General features: G+C 30.5%; 4 protein-coding genes across 4 annotated transcripts; 1 reads left to right on the top strand and 3 right to left on the bottom strand.

The window, feature by feature from the left end:
* Positions 1–865: 865 nt before the first annotated feature.
* On the bottom strand, positions 866–3,483 carry Tsp_02366 (transporter, major facilitator family). Its single transcript, XM_003378213.1, has 5 exons — positions 3,246–3,483; positions 2,169–2,711; positions 1,787–2,134; positions 1,038–1,715; positions 866–981 (listed from the first exon to the last, which is right to left on the bottom strand). Exons 1-5 carry the CDS (start codon positions 3,481–3,483, stop codon positions 866–868), a joined length of 1,923 nt encoding a protein of 640 aa, XP_003378261.1.
* A 2,274-nt stretch (positions 3,484–5,757) lies between these two features.
* On the top strand, positions 5,758–8,521 carry Tsp_02367 (cyclic AMP-dependent transcription factor ATF-5). Its single transcript, XM_003378212.1, has 6 exons — positions 5,758–5,919; positions 7,348–7,490; positions 7,547–7,650; positions 7,716–7,979; positions 8,044–8,286; positions 8,391–8,521. Exons 1-6 carry the CDS (start codon positions 5,758–5,760, stop codon positions 8,519–8,521), a joined length of 1,047 nt encoding a protein of 348 aa, XP_003378260.1.
* Positions 8,522–10,030: 1,509 nt separating this feature from the next.
* Tsp_02368 (prostatic acid phosphatase) lies at positions 10,031–12,858 on the bottom strand. The gene is made up of 12 exons (XM_003378211.1): positions 12,827–12,858; positions 12,591–12,612; positions 12,196–12,294; positions 12,048–12,131; positions 11,845–11,994; positions 11,453–11,585; positions 11,340–11,355; positions 11,060–11,108; positions 10,724–10,834; positions 10,526–10,655; positions 10,212–10,383; positions 10,031–10,142 (listed from the first exon to the last, which is right to left on the bottom strand). The coding sequence occupies exons 1-12, from the start codon at positions 12,856–12,858 to the stop codon at positions 10,031–10,033; spliced, it is 1,110 nt and encodes a 369-aa protein (XP_003378259.1).
* Positions 12,859–15,068: 2,210 nt separating this feature from the next.
* On the bottom strand, positions 15,069–15,662 carry Tsp_02369 (hypothetical protein). Its single transcript, XM_003378210.1, has 2 exons — positions 15,409–15,662; positions 15,069–15,234 (listed from the first exon to the last, which is right to left on the bottom strand). Exons 1-2 carry the CDS (start codon positions 15,660–15,662, stop codon positions 15,069–15,071), a joined length of 420 nt encoding a protein of 139 aa, XP_003378258.1.

Below are 15,662 nucleotides of genomic sequence, written 5' to 3'. Positions count from 1 at the left end.
TATTTTCTATAAAGAATATAATTCATTATTTAATATTATTAGAATTATTGATATTTAATCATTAGAAGAGTTGTGCAACTTTGAAACAAGTATTTTTGTATTTATTTTCTGATAATTAATTTTCTTGCTTTTGTATAATATAAATAGTGAGGATGAGTTCAAAATTTTTATTTCATTCGATTGATATATATTTAATTATTTATTATACAAAAATCATATAATAAAGCTTGTGTTATATGAAATATTACACGTCTATATAAAATAAGCAATTTGGGAAAAATACTTTTTGTAATTCCAAAATCAAGCATGCAAATAATCAGGTTAAACGGGAGGTGTTGAACAAAGGGGTAGGTGGGCAATGTACTGAATAAATTATGAAAAAATACAATGATTAACAACAATGCAACAATTATGGCATAAAAAGCAACACACATTATAAAATTTGCTGAGAATGACTAAGGATGGAAAAAGTACTTAACAACTATATAAGATCATAGCCAACTGATGGACTAAGAGCCTCGCCTTGATAATTATAACTAGTAATAATAGTAGCAATGATAATAGCTGAAGAATCAGGCAGGTTTCAATCGACGCGCCAATTTGAAATACAAAATACATGAATTTCAGAATGCAGAGATCAAAATAAACAAATAAACAAACAAAGTGACAAATAACACTCCAATGGATTTGCAAAATAACAGAAATTGTAATTTTCTATAAGCAAAAAAATACCAGATAACTACTGATGGTCGAATTCGTTAACAAAGCAACTTTGTGCAGCACTTTTCAGGCAGGCCAGATAAGGTCCTTAATTATTTCAAACCAATTTTTGCAAAATAAAAAAAATCGGTAAATTGTTTAACAATCAATCATCATTGTCTAGACAAAAAATCATCAACACAAGCACACCGGATAAAAGAATTCCACTTCCACCAACATGAAACGTCACATAATAGTTAGAAGTGAGATCGTATAGAAATCCTAAATAAATAAAGTCACAGCAGAAACTAGATGAAAGCAACGGATTCAATTCTTACCAGCTAAAGGAGGACCAATTAAAGTGCCAATACCTTGAATCATGGTCATAATTCCGTAGGAGTAGACAAAATCAGACAATGTCAGCAAATCGACTAATATAATCGACGTCAGAGTATAATTTGCACTGATGAAGAAGCCAAAAGTGCCACAAGCAATACAATATTGCCAATAGCAATTCAGCCAAGGCATGGAGAGCACAACGCATCCGCAAACACAGGTACTAATACCATAAAAACATATGTTATTGATCGCTTCACGATCGGCCAAAGCGCCAAATATTAGCATCGCAAACATGTTCACAATGCCAGTAATTGAAACAAGCAACGAAGCCTGCTCCTCAGGTATGCCGAGATGTTCTTGGGTAAATTCGGGTAAATTTATATAAGGAATATCGTAAAATGCGTACAATAATAAATTGCTAATCAAAAATAAAACAAAAAGCCAATTTCTGAACAACTTCATCATGCTCATAATGGACTGCTTAATCATGCGCAACATGCGACGAAATTGTAGATTTCTCTTCTTCGTGGATTTCGGTCTGTGCGCCAATGCAGGTGTGCTCAACACCCTGGCGCTGTATCTTGGAAAATATGTTATGTAACCTCTGTAATAAGCTAAACGACAATGCTGATTTCCAACAAAAGGATTACGCTGTTTCAAATAAGCAGGTTTGTAATCTACAAAAATAAAAGCAAAAAAAGAACGTACATATGTATGAAATACTCAACAACAAAAATTTCTTTCTCACGTCGACAATCATTCATTGCAATGGCTGTGGAATTTTGCATATCAATTCCGATCGCTTCATCATTGGATTGAGGACAAGTGGATGTTTTGGCCATCTGATTTGGCGAGATATTGACAACGTCGAATACAATTTTCGATCGTTCAGACTCTGAACTTCCGCTGATATCGGCGATGTGATTCAACACTTGATCAGAAACAGAGCTACTGCAACGTTGTTTGTCCCTTTTGTCGACAACATGGAGTTGAAGTCTACTGTCAGAAACTGATTTGTTCAACTGTCTATCGTATTGAGGATAAGGGGAATTATGTGCCTTCAGACTGGATAATGGATTATGACTCGCCGCGTATCCTGTATTGAAGGACGAGCAAAAATTCACACACACGTTCACATACAAATGCAGATAATGATGTACTAGTAAGATGTGCTTTACCTTTAGAACAAAATGATGGCTGTTGACCAGCAGCAGCTGGTGGTAATATATCGTGCAAATCGCAGTTGGATTGTTGGTCACGTTCAGAAAAGAGGAGAACATCCGGCAAAGAGACGGTCTTGCGTTGGGCATCGAAGTCACCGACCAAAGAACGCAAGAGTAGGGTCGACTTGCAACGGTCATTGGTGATATTCAACGACCCCACACTTGGACTGTGCATTCGACTGGTGTTGTGCAAGCTGCGCAAAAATTTTCTCTGCTTGTATTCAAGCGTGTCTTCGGGCCATTGGAGATCGCGTATCAAACCACCGGCGACCAGAAGATTCAAGCTCACTGCCGACAGGATCAGCAAGGAACCCTGCCAGTTGTAGTGGTTCAAGATGAGGTCCAGGATTGGGGCGAAAATAAACGTGCCTACACCACTACCCGATACGGCCAGTCCAGTAGCCAAAGCACGCTTTTTTTCGAAATAATAAGTCACAGAAACAATCGCGGCTGTAAAACAAAAACTGAATCCAAGTCCTGCCATAACACCAAACGTCAACGTCATCATTGCTACATTACAGGCAAATTGACTATATAACAAATAAAAAAACAAATTTATACATTTTTTCATTAAACATTTTTATATATGCTATATACATATATATTATTTGATATTTCCCATCCTATTGTAACAGATGCCATTGAAAATTACTTGGCGCTCAATTACAGCAACGTACAATAACTGACGTCATCATTGGTCTTTTAGAAACATTTCACTTTGGTGTTATAATTGATTACAACTAAGCAAAGCTGTTTACAAAAATTCTCATAATTTAAATAATTTAAAAACTGTTTCTTTTATTAAAAATAATATTACTTTCTAAATTGTATATTTAAAAGCAAATAGCCATAGTGCAATTCGCCAAAGCCTGCCCAATCAACTGTTAATAAGAGTGAAGAATAAAATTAATTTTAAATTTATCAGGTATAATTTTGGTCAAAATGTTCCCAACCTTAGAAAGAATCCAATAAAGCTGATAATACCACCACACATAGCAACTCGTCGACATTCGTATCGATCAATCAGTGCGCTTGACAAAGGACCTGCAAGCAGTGGTAACGCCATGAAAACGCTTCCAACAATAGCACTTTCAGATTTGTTCGTTTTAAAATGACTCTGTATTCTCGGATAAAGCACACCGAAGCTGAACGAAATTCCGTCAGCAAGCAGATGCACCGCAAATGCGGCAAACACCACCACCCAGCCATACCCACCGTCCATCGGTTCCGGGAATTCTGTCTCTTCTGAATCTTCTGACCTAAAAAATCAAAAATATATTTAAAAAAACAAATTCATTTGCAAAACAAGAAGCAGAAATGGCGTAAAGCACAAAAAACAAGTTGTTGCTTACGTTGATGACAATTCTGCGCATGATATAAGATGCATACTGTCGTGGTAGTTAGCCATCGAAGATATATGACGCAATTTGAAGCAAAGTTTGGCCGGTGAATTTGCACCACTGCCAGCATATTTTTGGCGAAACGCTAAATTCTCCTCCATCATGCTCACGCTTTTACAGCAATGACTTTCAAAGGTGCACAAAGTATTGGACGCCTATCCTATGAGATAAACAAAATGATAACAAGAAAAACGAGTCGTTTTGAAGCAAAAGACGTGTGTAACAGTTGTAACAGATTTTTATGGCCCAGAATCAGAGAAATTAATCAAAATTAGCCGGCGTCAACTGCTGAAATTGTTCAGCGTTATTGTTTTTCGTCAAGCTGAAAAACTCAAGCTAAAGTGTCAACTTGATGCACAATTACAATCAAAAATTCTTTGTGCACACAAACAAATATGAAATTAGCCATTTCCAACAAATTACTCAAATCAATATCAGCATAACAAATTCAATCAATCCGCATACTTTTTTTAAAACAGATTTACAAATTATGCTCTTGATGACGCGGGACAAAATTTTAATTGTAATTTCCTTGCCGTAAATATATAAAGTGCAACTTGCATCTGAAGCAACATTTTCTGAATTCTCGACCACAACAATCATTCATCAAAAAGAAAAAAAATCAAATCAAACACTTTACTTCAAATATTCGATCAGTATTTATTTATGCAAAAGTTTCCACTTTAAAAAATGTTCATACTCAGGCGGAAATTCTGCTGTTCTGAGCGGAATTTTTCTGTAACGGAAATCAGCTATCAAACTGGTAATTCAGTAGATGAACTAAAAATGGCAAATTTATTGAAACTTTTTTCACCTAAAAATTTGCATCGGATTTTTTTATCATACTTCAAAAAATACTTTTAAAATAAAAAAGAAGGAAATGAAAAATTGCGCATAATTAAAGTGAAGCTTTTTGACTTTTTTCACGTGCTTCCACATAATACACTACATTTATAAATAACATCTAATTGCTAATTAATTAAAAACTGAAGATCTTATAAAGTTAAAATCATAATTAAATTTAATTTTGAAAATAATTTATAGAAAATTAAAAAAGCAAATTTCAATAAAAGAAATTTATCTATTGTGCTTGATTTTCAAGTTGAGAAATTACTACTGTAATCAAAAATAAAGTTTATGAAAAATGCGTTATGATATGGCAATGATGAATGAACTATTGAACATTTAAATAAAGACTTATTTCTGAAATAAATTGCTCGCGTTAAACTTACGCTAAAGACACACTGACAAACCACACAAAGCCTCTTTCAATGCGCAATGCTCATAAGTTTACGCAACAACGAGCAGATATTAAATTTCGCTCATGAATTATGAAATAAAATCACAATATGTAAAGTGAACAAATTCAAAGTAAACTGCATTTCACAAATAAATTTCTGTATATGTATGATAGTGAATTTTTTAAAATGACTGAAAATTTCTTAAATCATCTTGAACTTGCCTAAAGTCGTAAATTATTCTACATATGTAATGCAAAGTTCACTGCAAGAACTTAATTAATATTTATAAATAGTGTTATCAATTTTAATTCTAAATATCAGTGGGATAGTGTGGAAAAATAAAAAAACTTCAAGTAATTATTAAAATAATCTTCAACAGTAGCGCTTCCGCCCTACGTTTTTGGGTGTTTGTTGTTTGATTAATAACAAAAAGTTATGCATGTGTAGCTGCACATTTCAGCAAGGGTTGACTATACACTTTTTGCATCACATTAAATTCTATTCATTTGTGGAGAGCCTTTCTTGTGAAACTTTATCTTGTATATAAATTATTAAACAAATTTTAATTTCTTTGAACACCTTGCATGTGTAAAGTTATTAAATTTCGAATTACAAGTTACTAAATTCAGAACTAGCCACGTCGTAAGTTCATTATAGATTATGTTTTATTTCAGATTTTATAATTCTCTATTCTAATATTCTATTTTGTGAACAGAAAAGCGTGCACTACAGGTTACTAAAAATATGTACAATTCTTAACGTATGCTTAGTAAAATCAGCCATACCTATAACAACCATTAGTGAAAACTGGCATGCAGTGATGGGAAGTTAAAGGAACAAACAGGAAAGAAGAAAATGAGCATGCAAAGCTATACCGTTTATATAAATGGATTTTGGCCTCTTGACATGGTTACGCAAAATTTGATAAAGCAAAACTTTAAACAGGGATGTCTTTTATGTCAATATGTTGCATTTGCGTTTACCCATTTTCCTCGTGCTTTCGAAAATGAAAATGCAGTAAAATAACGCAAGTAAATGTTCTCCTGATAAATCATGTATGCAAATCAATCTTCTGATGAATGTACAGTACAGATAAGAAAAAATTAGAAGCTGAAACGCAAGAAATTGAAAAAGCGGAATCTGCATATTTTTGCTAAAAGAGATTGATGTTGTTTAAATTACATTTATCAGCCCCTTCCTTTTTATGACGTCATGAAGACAATGTTTTTTCTTTTGACAACTACAAAACTGTGAAGAATATACGTTTCAATAGCGCGTTTATAAAACTTATAAATTAAACATGCAGATGTTGCGTAACTAAAAATAAATAATAATTTATTATATAAGTAAAACTTAATTTTATAAATTCTCGTTTGACAACTTTTTATTTAAAAAAGGAATTACACATTTAATCTTAAAATAAAAACAAAAAGTTATCTCTCTCTTGCTTTAATATTCATTTTTATGTGCTGATATTAAGAGATATTTAATTTTAAGATTTATGTGTGTAAAAAGATTGTTAATTATTATTGTTTTTTGTCAAAATAGTCTCAAAAATTATTGTAAGCTGAAAATATTTCATAAAATTGAAATTTATAAAACATTTTAATATATTAAAAATTTTCATTCTACAAAACAATATTATATATCATATTAAAAAGAAACCAATATTTTCTTTGAATTATCGATAACTTATTGTAACATTATACTTGAAAATCAAATAATGACGATGATGATGCAATAGGCTCTTTACATCGCTTCTTTCATTATATTCTCATTGTCGTATGCCTGTTCCGTTGAAGATGTCGTAATTAAGAGTTCCATTATTCCGTTGACCTGAGAAAGGTCTTTAAAAATTCAATCATGAGGTACATTTTAAAACTTCACATATTTATCTACAGTTTGTAAATATAGATAAAGAAGTAATTAAATGTGTTTATCTATATTACCTTCTGAGTTTTATGCATTATTTTTTACGGGTCAAATTCTGAAAGCTATCTGTCAGAATATAAAATTTTAAATTAAAATGGTTAATTCTTAAGAAAAATTATCTCATTTCAATTTAATTTTTCATTTTTTAAACTGAAAAAACTGTTATTATCGATTGTTATCAGTTTCCAGTTTATGCTTATAGTTTAAAATTTTAAAGCCGCTTTAATTTTAAAGCTTTAGTTCAGTTAACTGTTAAATGTGTTGTAATTATTGAATTTTAAATTCAGTCACTTTTTATTGTATTTCTAAGCTTTGAAAAATGTTAATTGATGTTCTAATCATTATTTATTGTTGATTTCAAAAATACGTTTTCTTCCTTAATTTAATGTTAAGTTTTAATTTTTGCTTTTATTTTCGCATCATTTTTATTTGGATGACAGAGTTGAAAACATTTTAAATTAAAAGATAAATTTTCGTTTGAATTGTCCATTTTCTAATATGTGCATATTTTAGAGGACAACCAATTTTCCATTTGGGCATTTTGTCTCACTATTTGACGGTGATTTTTTATATAATTTTTCAACTGTTTTTACATTTCAAAAGCAGATCACAGCATTTGATCGAATTAATATGCAGGATTTTAACTTACTTTCTGGGTAAGAATTTTTTTATTGATTATTATTGTTTTCCTTTTAATTTCAACTTTTTATAGGGGGTTGGATGATTTCTGTGACTTGGAAACGGACGGTTTGTCATCCTTGGACGCATTTGATTTGTGCTCTGAAAATGATTTAAAGCAACTTTGGTGTGAAAGCGGTATGGTTTTTTGAACTTTTTTTTGTAATTCAGTGGGTTACCATTTTTCAATGTGAAACTTTTAGATATTCAGAGCTTTGACAACTTTTTATCATTGTCAGACTGGGAATTTAGTAATAAAGTTGATGAGCTGTTGGAAGGTTCTGTTTATGCCGGAAATGAAACAAAGACAGGGGACTTTTTTGATGACGAATATAAGTGTGATTGGAATATGTCGGCGTTGAATGAAGAAAAGAGGCTGAATGAATCAGTAGTGGCCGAATCTTGTTCTGCAGATAATAATCTGTCCTCGATTAACAACCATCAGCCTTCTCCATCTGAATGTGAAAGTAAGTTTGATTTTGTTTAGAAGTAGCGTATTATTTATGCATTATTTTTTTTAATCTATTGCAGCATTAAGTAAAATTGATGAAAATAACGTGAAGTCAGTTTCTGATCATAACTACAGAAGAAACCGGAGTGAAAAGAAAAGTTGTGATGTGGGTGATGTCAAACGGAAGCGTCGCATGAATAAAGAAGCTGCACAGAGGTACAGGCAGCGGAAGAAGATGGAGAAGTTAGCTCTGGATGCAGAACTGGAAAGTTTGGAAAAGCGCAACGTCGATTTGAAAGCTTCAATTAAAGAATTGAACTCACGTATTAGTTATATATCTGGTTTTATTTTGTCATGAAAACCGAAGTTCCTTCTTTGATTTCTTTTTTCTGGTTTTTGCACTAGATTATGTAAATGTTTATTACAGTTTGGTATGGGATGGGTGCCGGTGATGAAATTAAAATTGAGTTGATTTTATTGTTGAAAACCAAAATGCTGACTGAAGCGATACCTGAAAACGTGGTTCGACAGGCGAGCGTTTGCGAAGAACATGATTAATCAGTGATGAACATAATGAATATTAATAATTTAGAAGGAAAATAAACTTAATTTGTGAAATGCCGATTACTTTGCAAGAGCACATTCAAGCACAAGGTTTTCACATGAAATTTAAGCAAATGTGCATTGTTATTAAGAAAGCGTGAAGTTCAGTTATACAAAATTGTGTATGTACAACACTAACTTCAAAGAGATTTGAAAATAATAATAATAAACTTTACTATGTAAACCGGAGTGAATTTAACTTTATCTGCATTTTAAAATATGTACTGATCGAATTTTTATTATGGTATGGTAAGTTATAAAAAAATGTAAAGTAAATCCAGAAGTGTAACATATTTCAAAATGCATTACTTGTCTTCATTGAAATTTCGTTACAGTATTAAAAAATTTCAAGTATTTTAGGGAAATATTCCAGAAAAAGTTTCATCCTTGATTTTAAGGTTTTATAATCTATAAACATTTGTGATTATAAAAACGAGATATTATTTTAATGAAGTTTCCTGTTTTTTCATGCTATTAATTTTTTGATGTTTTGAGTTTGTTTAATTCTATGTTGGGAAATTTTTCTGGTTCGAACTTAAAGATCTTTTTTGTAGTGGACTGTATATGTTATTCATAGATAATCAATAATGAGGTGTGTGATGAAATTCGATTTATTAAGTTCAAACAAGGAATGGAACAGTGGGATAGCAAGCAAAAGACGGTTCAAGCGATCTTACAGATGGCGTGATCCGTAGTATTTTTCCCTCCTCCTTCCTGACTCGTATTTATACTTTTTTCTTGACCTGACTCCGCGTCTGAATCTCGAAAAACAATTAGGAAATCGGCTTGGTTGCGCAATCGATTAGACTGTGCGACTTCGCTGGGTCTGAACAGCCGCACTATCAGAACTATTTCACTTTGACGCCTTTTCAACATCCGACCACCTCAGTTGTGGCAAGCATACAGCATGACGCTCACCTTTTGACCGTGGGGAGTTTTGTGTAGTGATGAGCAGGTATAGAGAAAAGATTTCTCAACACTATAAGTTATAAATTTTCTGTGAAACAAAAACTGATTTTCATACAGCAAATGACTCGAATGATTTAAAAAACGGTTGTGAGCTTGTTTCTTTTTTAACCTTGTTGAAATTTCAAATTTTCAAATGATTTTATATTTTTCGTGCATACTGTCCGTATGATGAGTTTGAGTATTGTAAAATATATTTATTCGTTGCATTGTATGCGAGTTTCCATACATACAACATACATGCATACAACAATAATGAAAAAGCAATGTTCAGCTTACTTATACTTTTCCATGCTTTCCATGATTTTATTTCACATCGTTTGCTTATCAAAAGCTTTGATTTGATCACTTTTTTAAAAATATTTTCATAATATTAATTCTTAATATTTTAATTATTATTTTTATAAAATAGATTATCATCTATTTTCAAAGTAAATTCGTACATTCAAAAATTCGTAATAATTCTTTGCCTTTTTTTCACAAGCTTCGTATATTCAGTCAGGAATTTTCAATTTGATCAATGTTTTCAGTTGATAATACATCACTGACAAAATACACAATCCGGTGATGGCGACAATCAGCGCTACTGATAAAAAGATCACTTCTCTGCCTTCAAAAAAAATTCTTCCTTTTAAAATTTCATAATTAATTTTTCAATAAGAAAAAACATAAAATTTACGTTGCTGAAGTTCTGAAAAATTTTCTTCCCTCCTGAGACCGCATTCTTTTTCCCAATCTTTTACCGCTATATTGTTGCTCCAGTTGATAAAAGTTTCCAAATTGCAAACTGTTCCGCACCACGGAAGTTCCAAAACTTGCACTTCCTCTTTCAAGCTTCTTTTGTACAGAATCTAATTAAAAAATATATATGTATGTATTTATTTATTTATTTATTTAATTAAAAACATATGCATATTACTTTTGCAATAATCTAGATTTAAATTATATTATTGTAAGCAACAAATGAAAGTGATAATGATTGCAAAGAATTACTCACATCAACAGTGTAAGTACCGTCTTCTTCTTCGTAAAGCTCTGTCATGATGCAAGCTGCAAAATCTGGGATCAATGATGTATTGTAAATTTGCATACTTGTGAAAAACGCAATTATTCCAGTTTCATGCTGAAAAGTTTTACTGAAAATTAAAAAAACCAAAATCAGAAGAAAATGCAATGGATATTTTTTCATACTGCAGAATAAGCCATGTATTTCAGCTGATCGTTGTAAATTCTTTTTGCTTTTTTCATCAGCACTTCTGCAACGCTTTGCAACAGGGGGCCTGTTGGATTGGAAATGAAGAACTGAATTTTTCAGTTCCAGTTAAACAGTATGCAAAGTTTTTTAAAAGAAAAAATTTTGAACTGTCAAAATAACGATATGAAATTTAATATGTCAAAAATCAATACTCACCTTATGATTATTTGTACTTATCAAAAATATAAATAAGTGAACTTGAAGAAAAATATAATTTAAAAAATCAATGTCAATGATTATATATATTTGAGATGTTATAATAATAACAATACCTCCACGAAAAGGGGTGATTTTCGAGTTGCTGTAATAGTGAAGAGTAGACTTTAAAAATAAATCTTCAATTTCTTTAAAAAGCGCTTCATTCATCCATGTTCGATTTGTTTCGACCATATTGTGAGCTTTCTGAAGTAATTGTCCGTTGAGCATTTATAAAATTCCATCCTGAGATTGTGCATGATTTATTTTGTATTCATATTTCTCAACTTTTACATCGCTTTTTGAATAAACAAAAAAATTAAAATATTATTTTTAAAAATTCAAATTTGAATATACAACTTACAACTTACAACTAAATTTGAATATACAAAACAACCCACTGTGTCATACCTCACAGTTCAATAAATCATAAACATCAAATATGTCGGTAAAAGTTGGAATTTCTAAACCTGTACGTTCTCTGAGAAAATCAAAAAGAGCGGCCTTTTCTTCCATTATTGCTCGCACAGTTTCAGAATTCATCTCCTCACTGTAGAACACGTGATCTGGATACGGGCACGTTGAATACGTGACATCCAATACCTTAAATTTAATCAAAATGAATTAAAGTCGTATTTTTGAATTTAAGTTTAAATCATTCAAAATAAAGAGACAAATTTTTTGCAATGATAAAGGTGAAAAATTAATCCCATTGATACAATGACCAATTATTAACAAAGTAATAATTTAGCTTTTAAATTATTGCTTTTTTCAGCACAGCCTCTAATACTATAATTTGCATGGACACTATTCTAAAATAAAGTGCCCAATGTTTAATGGAATTAGTTTTAAAATTTCAAACCTTGTCCAACGTTTTGGGAATCGTGTGAATAGGAATTGGCTGCCAAGTTAAGTTTAAAATATTTTGGCTATTTTCAGGCGGAAACATGCCCGCAAGATTTGCCATTGCGCTCATGATTGTTCGATTGGAGTCCGTTGAACGAATGTAAATCTAATTTAAATTTATTTAATGCACAAAACAATAAAAATAATATTTAATCTCACCGCATCCGATTTGTATTTTGGAATCAGCTTTTCATAACGTTGTCGCAAAAAAGTTCCCAGTTGAAATTGTTGCAAAATTCCCAACTAAATAATTTCATTTTGTGAATGTAGAAATTTTGATAAAGTTTTCAAATTAAATTAATCATACTGGAGTCAATTCGCCCAATCCGTTTGGCCAATTTTGGATTGTCTGATCGTACTCAGACGGAAACAAAGTTAGAGGAGCTCTGGCACCATGGCGCCACATCTGCAATTGCACAATCTCACAGTATATCTACAGTCATAAGCTTTTATGATAATTTAATATTTAAAAATTCAAATTATCAATACATATATATGAACTGAATATGCAACAGAAATAAGCTTAAGCTATTTAAAATTTTACTTATTGTATTTATCCATTTTTTACTTGAATTTAGTTCAATATACAAAAACTGTTTAATGTTTGTTTCTTTTTGAGTATCTATAAAAATGCAAAAATGAATTTCTGACCAAAATTGTGTACCTGCAGAAATGATTGCCCTTTCAATCAAAGTAATTAACTTTATTGATTGATGGCGCAGAACTACTATTGATAAAATTTAAATATAAGATATTAATCTTTTGCAACTGCATAGATAGAATCTTGACGTTTGCAACTATCGCTGAATTATGTCATTAAGTAAATCATTCTATCCAACCATTTAATGATGATGTGGCACAATACGCTCATTATGCAAATTATAATATCTCAGTGATTAATGAAATGCTAATACTTTTATACATGAACTGTAACATACCACGTGCACAAAAATGAGTTGCCTATCTCCATTGCTTTTATGAAAGAGCATTATCAGCAAACCAATTGTTGATAAAGCAAGGTGCAGTTTATTTTCCAGCGTTGTCATTTTGTTTGCTATTTGACGTAATGGAATTTTTCTTCACACAACGCAACTTTAGAACACTAAAAAAAAGTTTGAATCATTTTGTGGAATAATGTTGACATTCGTCTATGCAAAAATGTGAATTCATTTTTAAAAATTAAAACACCAAAATATATGATAACTAAAAGATATACAAAAAGCAAACAGTTTTGGAATTAAGAAGTCAAATTTTATTTAATAATAAATTTTATACCCAGAAAATGAAACTGTTTTAAAATCAGAATTAAAGAATTAATGATCGATGAATTTTTATTGATAATAATTAATCAGTAAGATATGGAAATATGGTTTTAATATATACTGAAAAATTTCTTAAGTTAGAGAATATTATGCATTTTTTCCATCATATTCCAAAAATCCTTCAGTACAAAACGCTCCCATATGTTTGTTTTTAAGTGAAATTGCAAATTAATCATATTAAAAAAATATGCAATTTATAACATCATCTTGTAGATAGTAGAAATCACTTTTGAATTTCACGTTAAAAGTTATGCATCATATTAAAATTTACTTAAAATTTTTAACAAAAATTAATTGGTGCATTAAATATTTAATTATCTGACAATCCTACGTTCAACATATAAAAGCATATTTACTGACGAACTATCTCCAGAAGTTGTATTAATCAAATATTTGCAAATAAATAATAATAAATCAGTTACGCGTTGTAATCATTTTTTATCACTTCAGGAAATATAATTTGAAAATAATATTTAATCTCACCGCAATTGATTTTTTAAGTTTTCAAACAGTTTCAAATAAATATTCAAAATATTTTAATATAATTTAAGCAGATATAATGTCTCCAACAAAACAATGGGTTAAAAAATTTTATTATTTCAAACCATACAGAATACTGTATAAATGTATACGTATTTGTTTGTTGCATGCATTAATGAATACTGAAGAAAAGGTGGAGGTAGCATTTGAAAATAATCGCATCATTCAACAAAAATTGCATTAGCTTTGTTTATTGAACAAAATCTTCGCTTCCAATACCCTTCATAATGTTTATCGAATTGCACTATTTGTGAATTTAATTTTATTTAAAACAAAGCTTCAACAGCGGTACTAACCTTTGAAACATCAATAAAAAATAACACAAACAATTCGATGTAGCATGCTTTGTACATTCTGAAATATAATTTGCAATTTCTGATATTCTGCGAACGTAGAAACGAGTTTTATAAATAATGCAGCAGTTTTAAATCTAGTTTCAATTGCTCATAAATATTACTGGAAACCAACTTTTGCAGTTGCTATTATCTGCTGTTTAAAATTCAATTTTTTTACCTATAAATGCTGTGTAACTTTTATAAATTTTAGTTTTTATTTTAAAACAAACAGCAATGTTAAAGATGTGTGAATTTTAATTATTTTCAAAAATTATAAAATTATTTGCTTCAACAGTTCTACCATTTACAACTATTGTTTGATATTATGCTTCTTTATTGCTGTTCATTTTGCAACCAGTTCGTTTTGTAATAATAATTAATAAAAACTAGTCAAATCAAAACACAGATTCAGTTATATCTGTATTATTAATAGCGAAAATTTGTTTATTACAACAATTAGATTGAATTATAAATTTCAAATCAAAGAATTATTCGTCCGCATCGAACAAATTAATATATGTAATTTAAAGCATTTTTTTATTATAACGAATTAACTTGACAATCACTTTTGCCCGACATTTTTATTTCATGTAATCATAATTTTCCTAAAGTTTCTTCATAAAATATGACAATTTTATTTTTAACATATAGCTAAATTAATTGTTTGGTGTATTTTCATTTATTATTCACATTATTACTCATTAATTTAACAACATTAAGTTTGAACATATATTTCAATAATATAAAACACTTCAAATTTGCAGTTAATGTTAAATATTGAAAATAAATGCGTAGTACATGATTTTTCATAAAAGCACTTTTTATTTTAAAATTCATAAGGAACAATAAGCAGTACTGATGGCACATTTTAAATTAAATTTCTGTAAAATTACCTAACACTGTAAGACGGTGAATTAGTGAATAATCAGATTTCAAATGCTAATGTAAATAGATTCTTTTCTATGCTTTTAAGTTGTTGAAATTTAGTACCAATAAGTGTAAATTGTATAATAATTTGGATAAGATCGATAGCCAACATAATGTCGCAAGCTATGCAAGCCTGTACCGTAGTAGAAACGATACGTTGGATATAGAGTATGATATCTGTATCTCAAGTAATCATATCGGTTCAAGGTGCGATTTAAATCTCTGCAATAATAATCTAATTCACCGGCTAAATAGTAAGTACTGAGTGGATATCGAAATCGGCTGCGATAATCTTCATAATATCGAGTATGTAAGGGTGTAGAATAATAACTGGTCGGTTCATACAAATATTTCCATATTGGATAACTCCACGTTCCAGGCACATACAGATCATACCTGCGCATTGGATAATCAGGTATAGCATGTGTGACTGGATAGAATGGATTTGTTGAAATATAATCTACACTGCGGCTTCTTCGTAACAAGCTTTTTGATTCTGGATAATAAACAGAAAGTGATGAATGTGGGTTGTATCTGGATACAAGATCTTGAGTTGAACTAAAACTTCGTCTAATGACAGAATCATACAGTTTCACAGGCTGAGATTCAGACAAGTAGTTAGTGAGTCTATCGTAGTAATAAGGAGCCAT

This window comes from Trichinella spiralis (genome assembly GCF_000181795.1).
Source record: "Trichinella spiralis strain ISS 195 chromosome Unknown Scfld4, whole genome shotgun sequence".
Classification (NCBI taxonomy): Eukaryota; Metazoa; Nematoda; class Enoplea; order Trichinellida; family Trichinellidae; genus Trichinella; species Trichinella spiralis.
Note: the sequence above shows the minus strand (reverse complement) of the source record. Positions and strands in the feature narration are given on the sequence as shown.